The 16,878-nt window shown below is 38.6% G+C and overlaps 1 protein-coding gene across 6 annotated transcripts in view; it reads right to left on the bottom strand.

Annotated features, from left to right (window-relative positions):
* Nf1 (neurofibromin 1) overlaps nucleotides 1–16,878 on the bottom strand; it is a 257,122-nt gene that overhangs the window by 133,143 nt on the left and 107,101 nt on the right. For all 6 annotated transcript variants that reach the window (XM_036195402.1, XM_036195407.1, XM_036195405.1 and 3 more), the window contains 10 exons: nucleotides 14,454–14,700; nucleotides 13,883–13,956; nucleotides 13,588–13,671; nucleotides 11,018–11,458; nucleotides 10,498–10,637; nucleotides 10,121–10,243; nucleotides 9,395–9,478; nucleotides 8,525–8,641; nucleotides 7,571–7,752; nucleotides 6,681–6,892 (listed from right to left, as the gene is read on the bottom strand). In XM_036195402.1, coding sequence (XP_036051295.1) covers nucleotides 6,681–6,892; nucleotides 7,571–7,752; nucleotides 8,525–8,641; nucleotides 9,395–9,478; nucleotides 10,121–10,243; nucleotides 10,498–10,637; nucleotides 11,018–11,458; nucleotides 13,588–13,671; nucleotides 13,883–13,956; nucleotides 14,454–14,700 — 1,704 coding nt within the window. The remainder of the gene's footprint in view (nucleotides 1–6,680; nucleotides 6,893–7,570; nucleotides 7,753–8,524; nucleotides 8,642–9,394; nucleotides 9,479–10,120; nucleotides 10,244–10,497; nucleotides 10,638–11,017; nucleotides 11,459–13,587; nucleotides 13,672–13,882; nucleotides 13,957–14,453; nucleotides 14,701–16,878) is intronic.

The raw sequence follows: 16,878 nt of genomic DNA, 5'->3' as shown, positions 1-16,878 counted from the left end.
GACCTGAATATACCAAGGCAGAAGAAATCAACCCTAAAAATTATTTTGAGAAGATGATAGAGGTCCTTAAAGAAGAAATAAAAAATTCCCTTAAAGAGGAAATAAAAATTCCATTAAAGAGAAAATGAAAAACTCCATTGCAGAGGAAGTGAAAAACTCCCTTAAAGAGGAAATAAAATATTCCCTTAAAGAAATGGAAGAAAAAAAAAAACAACAAAAAATTGGAAGAAATCAAAGAAAGCCAAGAAAAGGTAATTAAACAGATGAAGGAAACAATCCAAGATCTGAAAAATGAAATTGAGACAATAAAGAAAACACAAACTGAGGGAATGCTGGAAATAGAAATCCTGACTAAACGAACAGGAACTACAGAAACAAGCATAACCAACCAAATGCAAGAGATGGAACAGAGAATCTCGGACAATGAAGACACAATAGAGAAAATAGATGTATCAGTCAAAGAAAACACTAAAGACAAAAAAGTCATAACACAAAACATCCAAGAAATTTGGGACACCATGAAAAGACCAAACCTAAGAATAATAGGGATAGAAGAAGGAGAAGAATCCCAACTCAAAGGCACAGAAAACATATTCAATAAAATCAAAGAAGAAAACTTTCCTAACCTAAAGAAAGAAATACCTATGAAGATACAAGAAGCTTACAGAACACCAAATAGGCTGGATCCAAAATAAATAAATAAATAAATAAGTCCCCATACCACATAATAATCAAAACACTAAACATACAGAACAAAGAAAAAATATTAAGAGCCACAAAGGAAAAAGACCAAGTAACATATAAAGGCAAACCCATCAGAATAACACCAGACTTCTCAATAGAGACTATGAAACCCTAGAAGGTCCTGGACAAATGTTATGCAGACACTAAGAGACCACAAATGCCAACCCAGACTATTATACCCAGCAAAACTCTCAATCACCATAGATGGAGTAAACAAAATATTCCATGATAAAACCAGATTTAAACAATACCTGTCCACAAACCCAGCCCTACAGAAAGCACTAGAAGGAAAAATCCAACCTAAAGAAGCTAAACATACCCATGAAAACTCAGGCAATAGATAATCCCATACCAACAAACACCAAAGAAGGACAACACAACATGACCACAAAAATAACAGGAACTAACAATCACTGGTCATTAATATCAATCAATACCAATGGTCTCAACTCACTTATAAAAAGACACAGACCAACAGACCAACAGGATAAGAGAACAGGATCCATCCTTCTGCTGCATACAAGAAACATACCTTAACTTCAAAGACAGACACTACCTCAGAGTAAAGGGCTGAGAAAAGGTTTTCCAAGCAAATGGACCTAAGAAACAGGCTGGTGTAGCTATCCTAATATCTAATAAAATAGACTTCAAACTAAAATCAATCGAAAGAGATCAGGATGGATATTACATATTTATCACAGGAAAAATACACCAAGATGAAGTCTCGATCCTAAACATTTATGCCCCAAATACAAAGGCACCCACATTCATAAAAGAAACATTACTAAAGCTTAAAACGCATATCAAACCCCACACATTAGTAGTGGGAGATTTCAACACACAACTCTCACCAAAAGACAGCTCTACCAGACTAAAACTTAACAAAGAAATAAAGGACCTAATAGATTTGTTCTTAATAGATACCTACAGAACATTCCATCCTAACACAAAAGAATACACCTTCTTCTCAGCACCCCATGGAACATTCTCAAAAATTGATCACATGCTTGGTCACAAAACAAACCTCAACAGATACAAAAACATTGGAATAACCTCCTGTATCTTATCGGACCACCATGCCTTAAAATTAGACTTCAACAACAACAAAAATTATAGAAAGCCTACAATCTCATGGAAACTGAATAATGCCCACCTGAAACACCAATGGGTCAAGGAAGAAATAAAGAAAGAAATTAAAGATTTCCTAGAAATAATGAAAATGAAAGTACAACATACCCAAACTTATGGGACACTATGAAAGCAGTACTAAGAGGAAAATTCATAGCTCTAAATGCGCACATAAAGAAGATGGAAAAATCTCATACCATGAGTTAACAGCACAACTGAAAGTGCTAGAACAAAAAGAAACAAACTCACCTAGGAGAAATAGACACCAGGAAATAATCAAATTGAGGGCTGAAATCAACGAAATAGAAACCAAGAGAACAATACAAAAAAAAAAAAAAATCAATGAAACAAAGAGTTGGTTCTTTGAAAAAAAATCAACAAGATAGACAAACCCCTAGCCAAATTAACCAAAAGGCAAAGAGAGAACACCCAAATTAACAAAATCAGAAATGAAAAGGGAGACATAACAACAGACAACAAGGAAATCCAGAGAAAAATCAGGTCATACTTCAAAAACCTGTACTCCGCAAAATTGGAAAATCTGGAAGAAATGGACAATTTTCTGGATAGATACCACATACCAAAGTTAAAAACCAGAGAAACCATTTAAATAGACCAATAACCCCTAAAGAAATAGAAACAGTTACGGTGATATTTTATTTGTACTGAAATGTGATTTTATTTGTATGTTAATAAAGTTGCCTTGGGGTCAGAGCAAGCTATATAGCAGAAGCTGGGTAGTGGTGGCTGCATGCCTTTAATCCCAGCACTTGGGAGGCAGAGCTAGGCTCTGTATGTTCAAGGATACAGCCAGCATGGCGACACATGCCTTTAATCTCAATACCAACCATAGAAGACCTGGAGGTCTGTACAGACAGGCAGTGACGAGGAAGTCATGTGGCTGGGTTTACAACCAATGAGAAGGCAGAACAGAAAGTCTATAAAAAAGACAGGACACAGGAAGTAGGCCTCTTGCGGAGAGGAAAGACAGCAGCAGCAGTGAAGGGTAAGGTTTTCAGCTCTTAGCTATTGCTCTGACCTCTTGGCTTTTAACTCTGCAATTGGCTCTGTGTTTCTTATTTAACAAAACGGTTACATCTACAAATAGTCATCAAAAGTCTCCCAACCAAAAAAGGCCCAGGACCAGATGGTTTCAGTGCAGAATTCCACCAGACTTTCATAGAAGAACTAATGTCGATACTCTTCAAATCATTCCACACAATAGAAATAGAAGGAATACTACTAAACTCTTTTTATGAAGCTACAATTACCCTGATACCCAAACCAAACAAAGATGCAACAAAGAAAGAGAATTACAGACCAATCTCCCTGATGAACATTGATGCAAAAATACTCAACAGAATATTGGCAAACCGAATCCAAGAATACATCAAAAAAATTATCCATCATGAGTAAGTAGGTTTTATCCCAGGGATGCAAGGATGGTTCAACATATGAAAATCTGTCAATGTAATACACCATATAAATAAACTGAAAGAAAAAAAACACATGATCATCTCTTTAGATGCTGGAAAAAACCTTTGACAAAATCCAACACCCCTTCATGATAAAGGTCTTAGAGAGATCAAGAATACAAGGAACATTCCTAAACATAATAAAGGCAATTTACAGCAAGCCAACAGCCACCATCAAATTAAATGGAGTGAAACTCAAACCGCTATCACTAAAATCAGGAACAAGACAAGGCTGTCCACTCTCCCCATATTTATTCAATATAGTACTAGAAGTTCTAGCTAGAGCAATAAGATAACAAAGAGAGATTAAAGGGATATAAATTGGAAAGGAAGTCAAACTTTCACTATTTGCAGATGATATGATAGTATACATAAGCGACCCCAAAAATTCTACCAGGGAACTCCTACAGCTGATAAACTCCTTCAGTAAAGTGGCAGGATACAAGATCAACTAAAGCTCAAATATTTACTGTAAGAAAACAAAATGAATTTAAGCTTCTCTGGCTCAAATCAACTTATGTTTTCTTGTGTTAAGGATCAAAAATAGGGTCTCAGACATGCTAGACAAGATCTCTACCACTAGGCAACATCACCAGACCTTGATTCTTTATTAAGAAAACTACTGGGGCTGGAGAGATGGCTCAACAGTTAAGAGCACTAGCTGCTCTTCTAGAGGTCCGGAGTTCAATTCCCAGTAACCACATGGTGGCTCACAACCATATGTAATGAGATCTGGTGCCCTCTTCTGGCCTGCAGTCATACATGCAGGCAGAACACTAATAAATAAAGAAGTTAAAAAAAAACCTAATTTTTTAATTACTAAAAAAATTCAGAATATTTATGACACATAGGAAGATATGTGAAATAATTTTAGGCTTGAAAAAGATAATTTAGGAGTGTTGCTAATCAATGGATATAAAATTGTAATTATAAGTAAGCCAGATGTGAAGCTGCATGCCTGTAATCCCAGCATTTGGCAGACAGAGGCAGATGGATGTCTACATAGTGAATTTCAGGCCAGCCAGAGCTACAAAGCCTCTTTCATCTTAAAAAAAATCTGGCAAGAGGCTAGAGCCCATGTTAAGATAGAGCTCATGTGCTATGGATATCACTCTGTATAAGTAAAGTTCTGATTGGCCAGTGGCCAGGCAGGAAGTATAGGCGGGAAAAGAGAGAATTCTGGGAAGTAGAAGGCTGGAGAGGAGACACTGCCAGCCGCTGCCATGAGAAGCAACATGTAAAGACACCACCAGCCACCACCATGACAAGGAAGATGTAAGGTACTGGTAAGCCACGAGCCACTTGGCAACTTATAGACTAATAAAAATGGGTTAATTTAAGATAGAAGAACTAGATAACAAGAAGCCTGCCACGGCCATACAGTTTTTAAACAATGTAAGTTTCTGTGTGTTTACTTGGTTGGGTCTAAGCATCTATGGGCCTGGCGGGTAAGAGAGATTTGTCCTGACTCTGGGCCAGGCAGGAAAACTCTAACTACACTCATGTCTTACTAAAACCCAACTGAATCAAATGAAAGCAATCAGAGAAGCAGCTCAGAAAGCAGCAGCAGCAGCAGCAGCAAGGATGCCTTAGGGTGGAAGCAGTTAGCACACCCGAGGAACATAAAGTGCTGAGAGTGCAGAGGGACAGCCTTAGATGGAGGCCAAGATAAGGCAGGCCCAGATTAGGTACAGGATTATAAGCCAGGGAAAAGAATGTGAGTTTTATTTTTAGATATAAGAAACATGATCATTAAGCCTCTGTTTTCAATGTTTAGGTATTTTTAAATGTGTATTTTCAATTTATGTGTACATGGCTACATGTGTGCGAGAGTGTCCATGGAGGCCAGAAAAGGGTATCAGAACTCTTGGAGCTAGTAAGCATGTGTTTATTAGCTGCCCGATGGAGTGCTGGGATCTGAACTCTAGTCCCTTCACAGAGCAGCAAGCTCTTAACCACCATAACATCTCTCCAGCTGCTCCTATGGATAGGTTTTCTTGGGTTGTGTTGTTAATTTTATGTGAGTGGTTGTTTTGCCTAATGAGGCCAGAAGAGGTCACCCAATCTCCTGGGACTTGAGTTGCAAGTTGTGAGTGACTATTCGAGAGCTGGGAATTCAGCCCAGGTCTTCTAGAAACACAGCCAATGTTCTTAACTGCTGAGCCATCTTTCCAGTTTCTCACCCTCCCATCACAGCTTTTAAGCAAAAACTAAGAATACCTTAGTAATCACAAGTTACTCTTATTAAAATCTTTTATGGTAAAATAAACCACATGGCTTTAAATAAAGAGAGGGCCTCCAGCTGGCCTGAAACTTGCCACGTGGACCAGAGATATTTCTGCCTTTGTCTCCCCAATGCTCAGAGTAAAGGACAGGCAACAGCACAGGGATCTACATGACTTTTAAAAATGGAAACGAACAAAACTTTCTCAAAGTTTAGCATGTAGTTTTAAAAATGTTGTAGTTTTATGGGTGGAGGGTGCAGCTCAGTAATAAAGCACTTGCCTAACATGTATGAGGCCCTGGCATCAACCCCAGAACACAAAATAAATTCAGAAGGCCAGATAGTCAGATATGTCTATAGCATCTTATCCATTCATTTTGTTTTGAGACAGAGTCTTAAGGAACCCAAGCTGGCCTTGAACTTGTTATGTAGGCAAGCATGATCTTTGATTCTTGATTGTCTTGCCTCCACTTCCCAAGTGTTAGGGTTACAAATGTGTGCCACCACACCCAGCACAACTTCAAATGCAAATTTCAAATGCAAGAGAGTATGTAATACTTCAAGTATAAACTAAATTATAGAAGGCAGAGATAGTAAACAGCATAAATCACAGATTACAAGTTAGATTTACTAATTACTTTATCTATTATGTAAAGATATGAGATCACATCAGTGGTTTATATTTTCATTGGGGTGGAAAGTACGAAAATACTAGTTGGGGCTAGATGTACCAATCACTTCTCTATAGATGAAAACAAAATACATAGAAAAAAGTTTAATGGCTCAAGTTGGTCCACTTTAATTTTTTGAGACAGTCTTATAATGCTCAAGCTGGCCTCAAATGCACTGTTTGTCCAAGGAGGACCTTGAACTTCTGACCCTCTTGCTCCCACCCTCCAAATGCTGAGATTAAAGGCATGCACAACCATGATTTTCTGTTATGCCAGGGAAAGCATTCTACTGAGTACATTCTCAGCTCTAAATTGCATACTTTTTCTAATTCTTACATTTTTATCAATTCACCTAATAAACGTTTATGAACAAACTTATTTTTGAAACACTGGCTATATGCCAGGCATTCTACTTCCCTATTTTCTCAATAAACTTACCCACTGAGAACAAGGGACCACATTGGCAAGAGCCATAGCAATAGGGAGCTCTCCTTGGTCCCCCATCATTGTGACCAGCTCCACAAGCCTCTCAAACCGATCTGCCAACACTGTTTCTGCAAGTGTGTCGAACTCTGTGCCTTGTTGAAGGATTTTTGTCAGAACTTCCATAAATGTAGCTCTTGTCTGGAGATCCTTGTGATAACCCAAGCCTGACATGGACAGACAGATACAAATTTATTACCACAGCCTGACTGAAGCAATTTTTGTTTTACATGTCATATCGACTCTAGGTTTTAATTTTTTATTTTATGTGTATAAGTGGGGGTTTTTTGTTTTGTTTTGTTTTGTTTTGTTTTTTTGAGACAGGGTTTCTCTGTGTAGTGCTGGTGCCTATCCTGGAACTCACTCTGTAGCCCAGACTAGCCTCGAACTCACAGAGATCCGCCTACCTCTGCCTCCAGAGTGCTGGGATTAAAAGCGTGTGCCACCACGCTTGGCCGTATATAAGTGTTTTTGCATGCATGTATGTCTGGGCACTACATGCGTGCCTGGTTACCACAGAGGCAAGGGGGCACTATCATATTCCCTAGGTGATTGTGAGCCACCATGTGGGTGCTGGAAATTAAACCCAGGTCCTCTGGAAGAACAGCCAATGCTCTTAACCACTAAGCCATTTCTCCAGGGTTTTGTATGTCTTTTTTGTTTTTATTTGTTTATTTGTTTAGAGACAGGGTCACTGTGTAGCTTTCGCTGGCCTGGAACAACCTGTATAGACCGGGCAAGCCTTGAGTTTACAGAGATACCCCTGTTTGCTCCTGGTTGATGGGATTAAGGACATGCACCACCATGCTAGGATGGTTTTATGTGTAGCTTTCATTTGATCTCACCTATGGAGTGCATGAGTCCACTGTCCACATTAGCATTGAGTAAGTTGGACATTGCAAGCACTGTACAGTGCCTCAGGGATGCCAGCCTTCGGGACATGCCACGTTTCCTGCCACCAGTTTGTGCATTTTCATCTTCAACTTCACTGCAGTCATTCAAAAGGTTCATAAATAGTGTGAAGTACCTGGGAAATACAAAGACCTGATCTTTACACAGTGAAGGCCACACCAACCAGAAATCTAAACATGCATTCTGACTGATCATATATGACACTAGGCATGGCCATGAATATATGCTTTTCTAATCTTGGGGTAAGAAGTCAATGTAGTTCATTATTAAATTGCTGTGAGAATTATTTTACCCTGACAAAGTACAGTATTCATTTCATGACACAGGCACAGAATATGTGCAAGGTTTCTTGGCATGTGTCATTTTTAATATTTAACATACAATATTTATGGTCCAAATAGTTTAGACATTGTCTTGTTTGTTTTGGGGGGGTTGTTGGTTTTTGTTTGTTTGTTTGTTTTTGAGGCAGGGTTTCTCTGTGTAGCCCTGGCTATCTTAGAACTCACTTTGTAGACCAAGCTGGCCTTAAACTCAGAGATTTGCCTGCCTCTGCCTCCTGAGTGCTGAAATTAAAGGTGTGCGCCACCATACATGGCTTAGACATTGTCATTTTAAATGACTTAATGACGCAATCTAGATTTATTACAAGAAAAAATTCAATGATCACATTATTTTCTTTAAAAAAACAAAACAAATTATTTTCTCATCTTGGCCCCATCATTTCACAAGTAGATATGGTATGTTTATGAGAACAGCCAATGGCCACAATACAAAAGTAATTAGATCTTCTTTTAAATACAATAATTAGCAACTTAGTTACATTTCTTTGTTTGGGAGGGAAGAAGCTATATTTGCTTTTTGCTTTGATTTTTGGTGGTGAAATTTACTTAAGAAATAACTGTGATTTGGCCTCCATCAGTTCCACCCCATCTCCTTCTTCAGGCTGTAGTGGAAGACCGGCGAGGAGGGAAACTACTGCTTCCATGCTGGCTTGGTCCAAATCTCTAAAGAGAAGTAATGTAGAAACTATGAGCCTTCCAGACACAAACTTTAGGGGCTCTCCATTTTATTAATGAAACTATAGGCACAACCTAAGTATCAGTAAATATGCCACGCCTAGAACACACAAAGACTTCCAACTTTTAGCCAAGTAACTTCTAACATAATATCTATGTCAAATCAAAAGTATGGGGCTGAGGATGTAGTCCAATTTAGGACTAAGTTTACATGTCTTAGGTTCAAGCTCCAACATCACAGTATAAAAATGAAAATACTCAATTAATCAGCGAACCAAATTAAGAGTATATACTATCAAAGTTATATCTGGCCAGAGAAAAAGATGAAGTTGTCATACTGTTCATAGAGATCATTTCTCATATGCACCAATCATTTGTCATTAAATCAAATCTAAATAATTATGCCGTAGAAAGACTCAGCATAATTACATTCCTCAATCAATACCTTTATCTAATCATAAAGTAATACGATCTAATGATTTATGCTTCTTTCTCAATAACTGTTGACCATTCTTCCTAAGCCAACAACCACTTCCCTAGTCCTCTCTCACATTTGTTTCAACTAAGTCTTTCCATTAAAATTTTTAAAAAAGAAAGAACTTTATAAATTTCAAATACAAAAGCTTACCACCAACAAAACAAGTTAAATACAGTGTGTTATAAATACTGAGCAGCCATACCTTAGTGGTTTTCATAAGTAAGGTAAAACATGACAGTTCTTAAAGGTCTCTCTGTCTTTACCTTGTAAGACACTTTACATCGTCATCTGCTGCTTGGTTTGAAGTTCCCATAACCCAGTCTGTTAGGTATTCTACCATCTTATTCCTGCAGAATGATGAAAAGGAAAAGAACAAACACATTTTTAACACACACACACACACACACACACACACACACACACACACACACACACTGTTTGATAATGTAGATGAGAATTTTATTGCATAGTTGTATAGCCCAGACTGGCCTTGAATTTCTGCCTTAAGCCTTCTGACTGTTGGGACTGCAGGTATACGCCAATACACCAAAAGAACAAACAGTCAATGAATTCAGTATGACTTTATAGAAGAGACACTGCTATCAGATGTAATGAAATAGAAGGGCACAAAAAGATACAACCTGGGTGCTGGTCCTTTGCACTGGCACTTTCCTATATTGCCAATGTGGAAACAGAATTAAACTTTTAGTGCCATGAGTTAGTTTAAGGAAAGGGGAAAGAAAGAAAGGAAGGAAGGGAGAGACAGACAGACAGACAGACAAAAATCCAAGACAAACAAATAAACAAACAAACAAACCAGATTCCCATGGGCACAGAGCTTTGAGAAACTTAGAAAGATATTCAGAAAAAGAAAACAAATACGCACAACACTTCCTCACCCACCTCCCTTCCCCATATAACCAAGCCCTAGTACTTTTCTACACACCACTGCACATAAAAGACTCTATTTTGCTCTTCTGAGAACTCACCTAAATTTCATCTCCTGACAAAATGAGAGGTCATCTCTTCTTGCCATCATTACTTCAACTAACTGACACAGTTTCGTTTTTATTTGAATTGCATGGACCATATTCCCAAGCACACGAACATATCTAATTAAGCACAGAATAAAAAATGATCAGATATGGACAAAAATTAAGGTATTCTAAATTCTTTAATCTTCTAAACATGATTAATATTTAAATTTTGTTTCAGTAGGCACATACAATTTCTGATTATCTTATTGTCATAGACTACACTAGTCTATAATAAAGAATGGCAAAATAGTTCATCATTCCCATTACCAGTGCATAGTAGGTCTTCCCTCTTAAACTATGTCTCCGCTGTTTCAGTAGCAAATGCTTACCTGACCAGATTTAACATCATCGCTTCAATGCTAGCTTGTCCCAGGTGCTCAGAGCTGCCTTCTGTATGATTATCCAGCAGGTTCTTCATTATGGCTATGGTTTGCTCTACAAACTGAGTATTGCTATCAGTTAATAATACCTACACAAAAACAAAATACAGTAGTGGGGTTATATCAATGCACAGAAAACAGATCATAGGACAATGAAACTGACATACCTATCACATTCAACCACATCCACAGGCAAATACACAAACACACTGATATACACAGGTACTAATACCTATATCCAAGATTCGTTAACTCCAGTGACACCCACAGGCCTGAGTGCTTTAGAAGCAGGCTAATCCCTAGATTACATGATTCTTTTTTTTTCTGTAATTATGACAATTTTTAAAAATTGTAAGTGGGCTATCATAGTTGGTACCTAATTTAAATAATTTGAAAAAGTCTTCATTTATTTCAAACGTATTATTGTATTCATAGGGAAGGGTAGAAAACAAAGTGGAGAAGACTTCACCTGTCCTTGAGAGTCAAAAAACTTGCTGATGGTATTCTTCAGTTTGTTAAACAACATTGGATACAGAGCAGGACTCAACTCCAGCCCCACCAGGTCTTTAACATTGGTCCGTATCTGAAGGCCCACTTTCTCATGGTTACACACCATCAAGGACAGAAGCCGGTCCATAAATCTGCTGACAGGGGTATCAACATTCCCTTCTGAAGACATTACGGAAATCATAGACCCTTTGCGCTCACTGACAGGGCCCATAGGTGGGCTGTAGGTCGCTAAGCCAGAGCTGCTTCTCTGTTGCAGGCACACCCCACCAAGGGCACAAAGGAAGCCGGTCATGTTGATCCACTCTTGCAGGGAGTCTGTGTCAGACAGGTCTATGGATCCACCTCCACTGACATGGGACATCCGCCTCTTAACAATGGTCTTATGAAGGCTTTCTGCAGCCTAAACACATTTTTGTGAAAAGCATGAATTCAACATAGATTAGATAAAATCTTACAAATTACTCTTTCCCTTTTCTTCCCGAAGGAAAAGTACATTTTACATTTTAAAAAACAAAGCTTGAAACTATCATATACATTATTATTTTTTAAATTTTAGTTTTATTTTATGTATATAAATGTTTTGCCTACATGTATATCTGTGTACCATGTACATGCCTGGAGCCCAAAAAGGACAGAGAAGGATGTTGGATCCCTGGAAGTGGTATTACAGGCCATTCTGAGCCATCATGCAAGTGCTGGAAATGGAACCCAGGTCTTCTAGAAGAAGAACCAGTGTTTTTAATCACTGAGCCATCTCTCCAGGCGCTACCATATGTGCTACTAGGAACTATTTAATATATCTTTGTCACAGCTTGACTAATAAAATCAACCTAAAGTGTCAAATTTCTTTTAAAAACCTCTGATATACATGGATGAATCTTAAAACAAGTAAAGACGAAACACAGTCAGTCACAAAGGCCCACATAATCAATGATTTCCTTTGTATGAAATGGTATGAAAAAGCAATTTCATTTTTTTAATGTAGAAATAAAACATAGATTATCAACTACTCAAGGCTGGAGGTGTGGACATAGAAAGGTAGGAAAAATGGCAAGTCAGAGCTAGAAATAGCTAAAGGGCACAGGTTTGGGGGAGAGGGTATTCTTTGAGGATAAAAATGTATTAAATTGACTGTGTTAAATGACAGTTACACAATTCTGTGACTAAACTAATCACTGGATTGGACACTTTATGAGAGAGGATTTTACAGTATATGAATTATATGACAATGGAAACTGCTAACTCCGCCACCTCCACCCTAGACTTTCCTGGTCTAAACAGTTTCTCTTTCTATCTTTTTCTTTTTTTCTTTCTTTCTTTTTTTTCCTTTTTTTTTTTTTTTTTTTTTTTTTTTTTGGTTTTTTGAGGCAGGGTTTCTCTGTGTATCCCTAACTGTCCTGGAACTCTCTCTGTAGACCAGACTGGTCTTGAACTCTGAGATCTGACTGGCCCTGCCTCCTGAGTGCTGAGATTAAAAATGTGTATCACTGCTAGGTGGTGGTGGTGTGGCACAGTGGCGCACTCCTTTAATCCCAGCACTCGGGAGGCAGAGGCAGGCAGATCTCTGTGAGTTTGAGGCCAGCCTGGTCTACAGAGTGAGTTCCAGGAAAAGGCACAAAGCTACACAGAGAAACCCTGTCTCTAAAAACAAACAAACAAAAAACAAACAAACAAACAAACCACCCAGACTAAACAGTTTCTCTCAAAGACCTAGTAACGAGAGAGTACGGGTGATACAAATCAATTATACACAAATAACAATCATTAATTGCTAGAGTAACAGATAACTGGTGATAGCTGAGGAATGAAATAATACACTTGATAATAATAGTTAAATGAAATGCCCAAAGTTTAAAATTGCATTTAACTTTAAAATAGGCTCTGTCTGCCTACCAGATCCTTTAAGAGTATCTAACAAGACAGCATCATGAGCCAGACAGAGTGTAACCAGACAGGGTGGCACACATCTGGAAACCCTAACATGTGGGAAGTTAAGGCAAGAGGGTCACTGCAAACTCAAGGACAGCCTGTTCTAGGAACTGAGCTCTAGTGCAGCAAGGAGAAATGACTAGATCTTGTCTCAAAACAAACAGGATGCGGTTGTTAGAATTTTCTCTATCTACAGCTGTTACAACTTTTCTAAAAGTTCTTTGAAATACTTGAAGGAAATAGAAGGAAGAATAAATGAATGGTCCCCCAGCTAAGTGGTTTGTAGCAGAGGTGTTTAGTACTTCTGTGGTGATGTAACATTTTACATCTCTACTGTCCAACAGAGTAAATAGATGCTCAACTTTGGCTATTGTAAAACTGAGAAAAAAAATAACGTTTTTTAACTTAAACAAGTTAAAACTTACATTCTAACAGATACATGTTGCTAACAGCTACAAGATTAGGCAGTACAGACTTAGATGAACCACAAGTAGCCTTAAAACAACTCTATACAGTATACTACTCTGAGTAGCTCACAAAAGATTACTTAAGTGATGTAAGAAATCAATTAACACACAAAAATCCACTGCACACACTCACCTGGCCATCTTCCATTTTGGTTTTTGGGTAGTTAAGGATTAGTTTTGTAGCCTGTTCCCATTTTGCATGTGTGTCTTCCCAAGCCTAAAATGAAGTTAATTATCATTAAGAAGCAAGTTTAGGAGTGAACTCAAAATCAACATGGAACTGCCAGGTTTTGAGTAGAATATCCAACTCGCAATATGCCCAAAGCTCAGATATGCTTCTGAAGTTGTTGCTTATCACATAGCTAAGAGGAGGCTTCTAACATGAAGGTGGGGACCTGGGATGGGTGCTGCTGCTGCTGAGGCCATACCTCAGTGTTTCCGGCAGTGGGGTGCTCAATGCGCCTTAGCAGGGCCATCACTCTCTTCTGAAGCGCTGCTCTTCCTAAGCAAAGACAACAGCAAACCCAGTGAGTGCTTAGAGCCGAGGAATGGGCTGAGCCCCACACGGAGCACAGTGAAGGACTAGAACAAATGATTCCGATGACCAAGCTAACACACATACTCTCAGCAGCCTCTCCAAGAGTGCTCATTTCCAGCTCCGTGAAGTCTAGAACACACACAACAGCTATCTCCACACCTACGTTTTCCAATCTCCTCATTAACAATTCAAACAGAGTAATTTCTATAGTCTACAACTAAAAGCAATTTATAGTGCCAGTTATTAACAAAAGTGCACATTAAAAACATTCAGTAAAAATTCTATTCAAATGTCACTTAATTTCGTCCTACCTTGTTTAGAAAAGGATTTCAAGTAAGCAATATGAATTAGCCCTGGAAACTTTCAAACTGTTGTCTTAAATACACTCCACTGTAAAAATAATTAGATGTCAGTCAAAGTAATTGAGTTAAAAGGAAAGAAAAAAAATTACCCACATTTACCTGTTGACATCATATTGCTGACCGAGGCAAATTCCATGAATGTGTTATAGTTGGGCAAGAAGTTGTGCACTGACACTTCATCCACCCCACACCGGATATCTGCTTCCTCACAGAGGTGACGGAAACAGGACATAGCAACCAGAACAGCTTCCGTGTCAGGACTCCACAGAAACATGTACAAGGCCACTTCCAGCTTGGTTTGGGCTTGTCGGCATATTGGGGTTCCACTGCACCCTGCTGTGCTATCCTGAGAGGCAGGGGAGAATATCTACAACTTAGGTGACTTTATTTGCAAACTCAACAATATACTATCTATCACTGTACACAAAACTAAAACGAATTCTTTTTAGACATAAGATCTTTTCCTGATGTACCTTACTCTAAATGAGATAACGTGAACCAATATAAAGCAAAACGGTATTGTGTTTCAATTCAAATCTGTACTATCTTAGATTGTGGTATTGTGTTCCCCCGAAATATTGTGTGTTCTCCGAAACGAACTTATCTGGGGTTAGAGAACAGACAGCCCCTAGAACAGAACCAAAAATGGTGGCTAGAAAATGGGTCACAGCAAGCTATAGCAGAAGCTAGGCGGTGGTGGTGCACGCCTTTAATCCCAGCACTTGGGAGGCAGAGCTAGCTGGATCTCTGAGTTCAAGGCCACATTAGAAACAGCCAGGCATGGTGACACACGCCTTTAATCCCAGAAATCCAGCCTTTAATCCCAGGGAGTGATGGCAGAAATCAGAAAGGTATATAAGGCATGAGGACCAGGAACTAAGTTAGTTAAGCATTTGGCTTGTTAAGCTTTTAGGCTTTGGAGCAATGCAGTTCAGCTGAGATTCATTCTGGATGAGGACTTCCAGTCTGAGGAAACAGGACCAGCTGAGGAACTGGTGAGGTGAGGAAGCTGTGGCTTGTTCTGCTTCTCTGATCTTCCAGCATTCACCCCAATAACTGGCCTCAGGTTTGATTTTATTAATAGGACTCTTTAAGATTCCTGCTACATTATATTCCAGAAATGTAAATAGAATCTATAACAAACATACAAGTGAGACACTAAACCACAGAGTCTACTGCAGCAAAACTTTAATGCACTTATGAGTCAACCATGAAATGACAAAGGAAGAGGAGGCAACAGGAAGCACTACTTCATACAGGGAAGGAATAAATACATGGTAGCACTGACTGAAACAATGACCCACAAACTAAACACCGCAGCACAAGATACACTGATCTGATCTGACATTCCCCAACCATTAACTGCAGAAATACATTACAGAGCAAACACAAAGTACACATGCAAAGCACACACCACAGCTACTACAGGGCTTAGTGTAGTTTCCCCCTCAATAGGCTACAGTAAAACTTAAGGGAAAAAAAGGCTGTCTGAAAAACAAATTCTTCCATAATGATTTTGTAACTGCTCATATTATATTTTATATTTTAAGGACATTCACATATAGAAATAAATGTCCTGCTGGGGATAGTGCTAATACCTATAATCTCAGCACTTGTGTGGAAGGAGCAAGAAGATCAAGGCCGCCTGGTCTATATGAGAACCAGTTTAAAAACTTCAAACTTGCCAAGCATGACTGACTACACATGCCTATAATCACAGCACCTGCAAGGCTGAAGCAGGAAGATTACAGTAAACTCAAGGCTAGTCAGGGACATAAAGCAAGACTGTATGAATACATAAATACATGCATGCATACATAAAAAAGCAAAAAGAGAAAAAAAAGAGCAAAGAGAGAAAGAAAGAAACACTTATTCATAATACTTAGCAAAATAAATATTTTCTTTTAATTTCAGTCCATTTGAACCTCCTTTAGTTTAACTTTTGCATATGAATACAGACTTTCTGATAGGGTTCATGTCAGAATAATTATAGCTATCAGCCACAGTGTCAAATAATCAAGTGCTATTGACATTTCACCTAGTATAATCCTCCCAACAACTCTGGAGCAAGAATATTATACCCTTTTTATTTATTTTTAATTAACTATTATTATTAATCACTTTCTGCTTATTTGGTTTTTTTTTTTGGAACACAGTCTTAGTATATAGACCAAGCCAGTTTCAAATTTGTCTCCAATAAGCCCAATTAGTTAAGGGCACTAGGTGCACGGCCTGCCCTTCCAGAAGACCTAGGTTCACTTCTCAGCACTCATAAGGCAGCTCACAACCATCTGTGACCCCAGTTCCATGGGATCAGAAGCCCTCTCCTTGCCTCTATAGACTCTAGGCACACATGAGTGCACAAATATACAGGTAGGTAAAACACTCAAACACATTTAAAAAGCAAAATTTAAAAGGCCAGGGGTGGTGGTATGGGCAGATCTCTCATTTGAGACCAGCCCGTGTACACAGGAAGTTCCAGAATAGTCAGGGCGACATAGTGATTCCCTGTCTTTAAAAAAAA

This window comes from Onychomys torridus, chromosome 8 (genome assembly GCF_903995425.1).
Source record: "Onychomys torridus chromosome 8, mOncTor1.1, whole genome shotgun sequence".
Taxonomy (NCBI): Eukaryota; Metazoa; Chordata; class Mammalia; order Rodentia; family Cricetidae; genus Onychomys; species Onychomys torridus.
The sequence above is the reverse complement of the archived record's forward strand: the minus strand, read 5'-3'. Positions and strand labels throughout refer to the sequence as shown.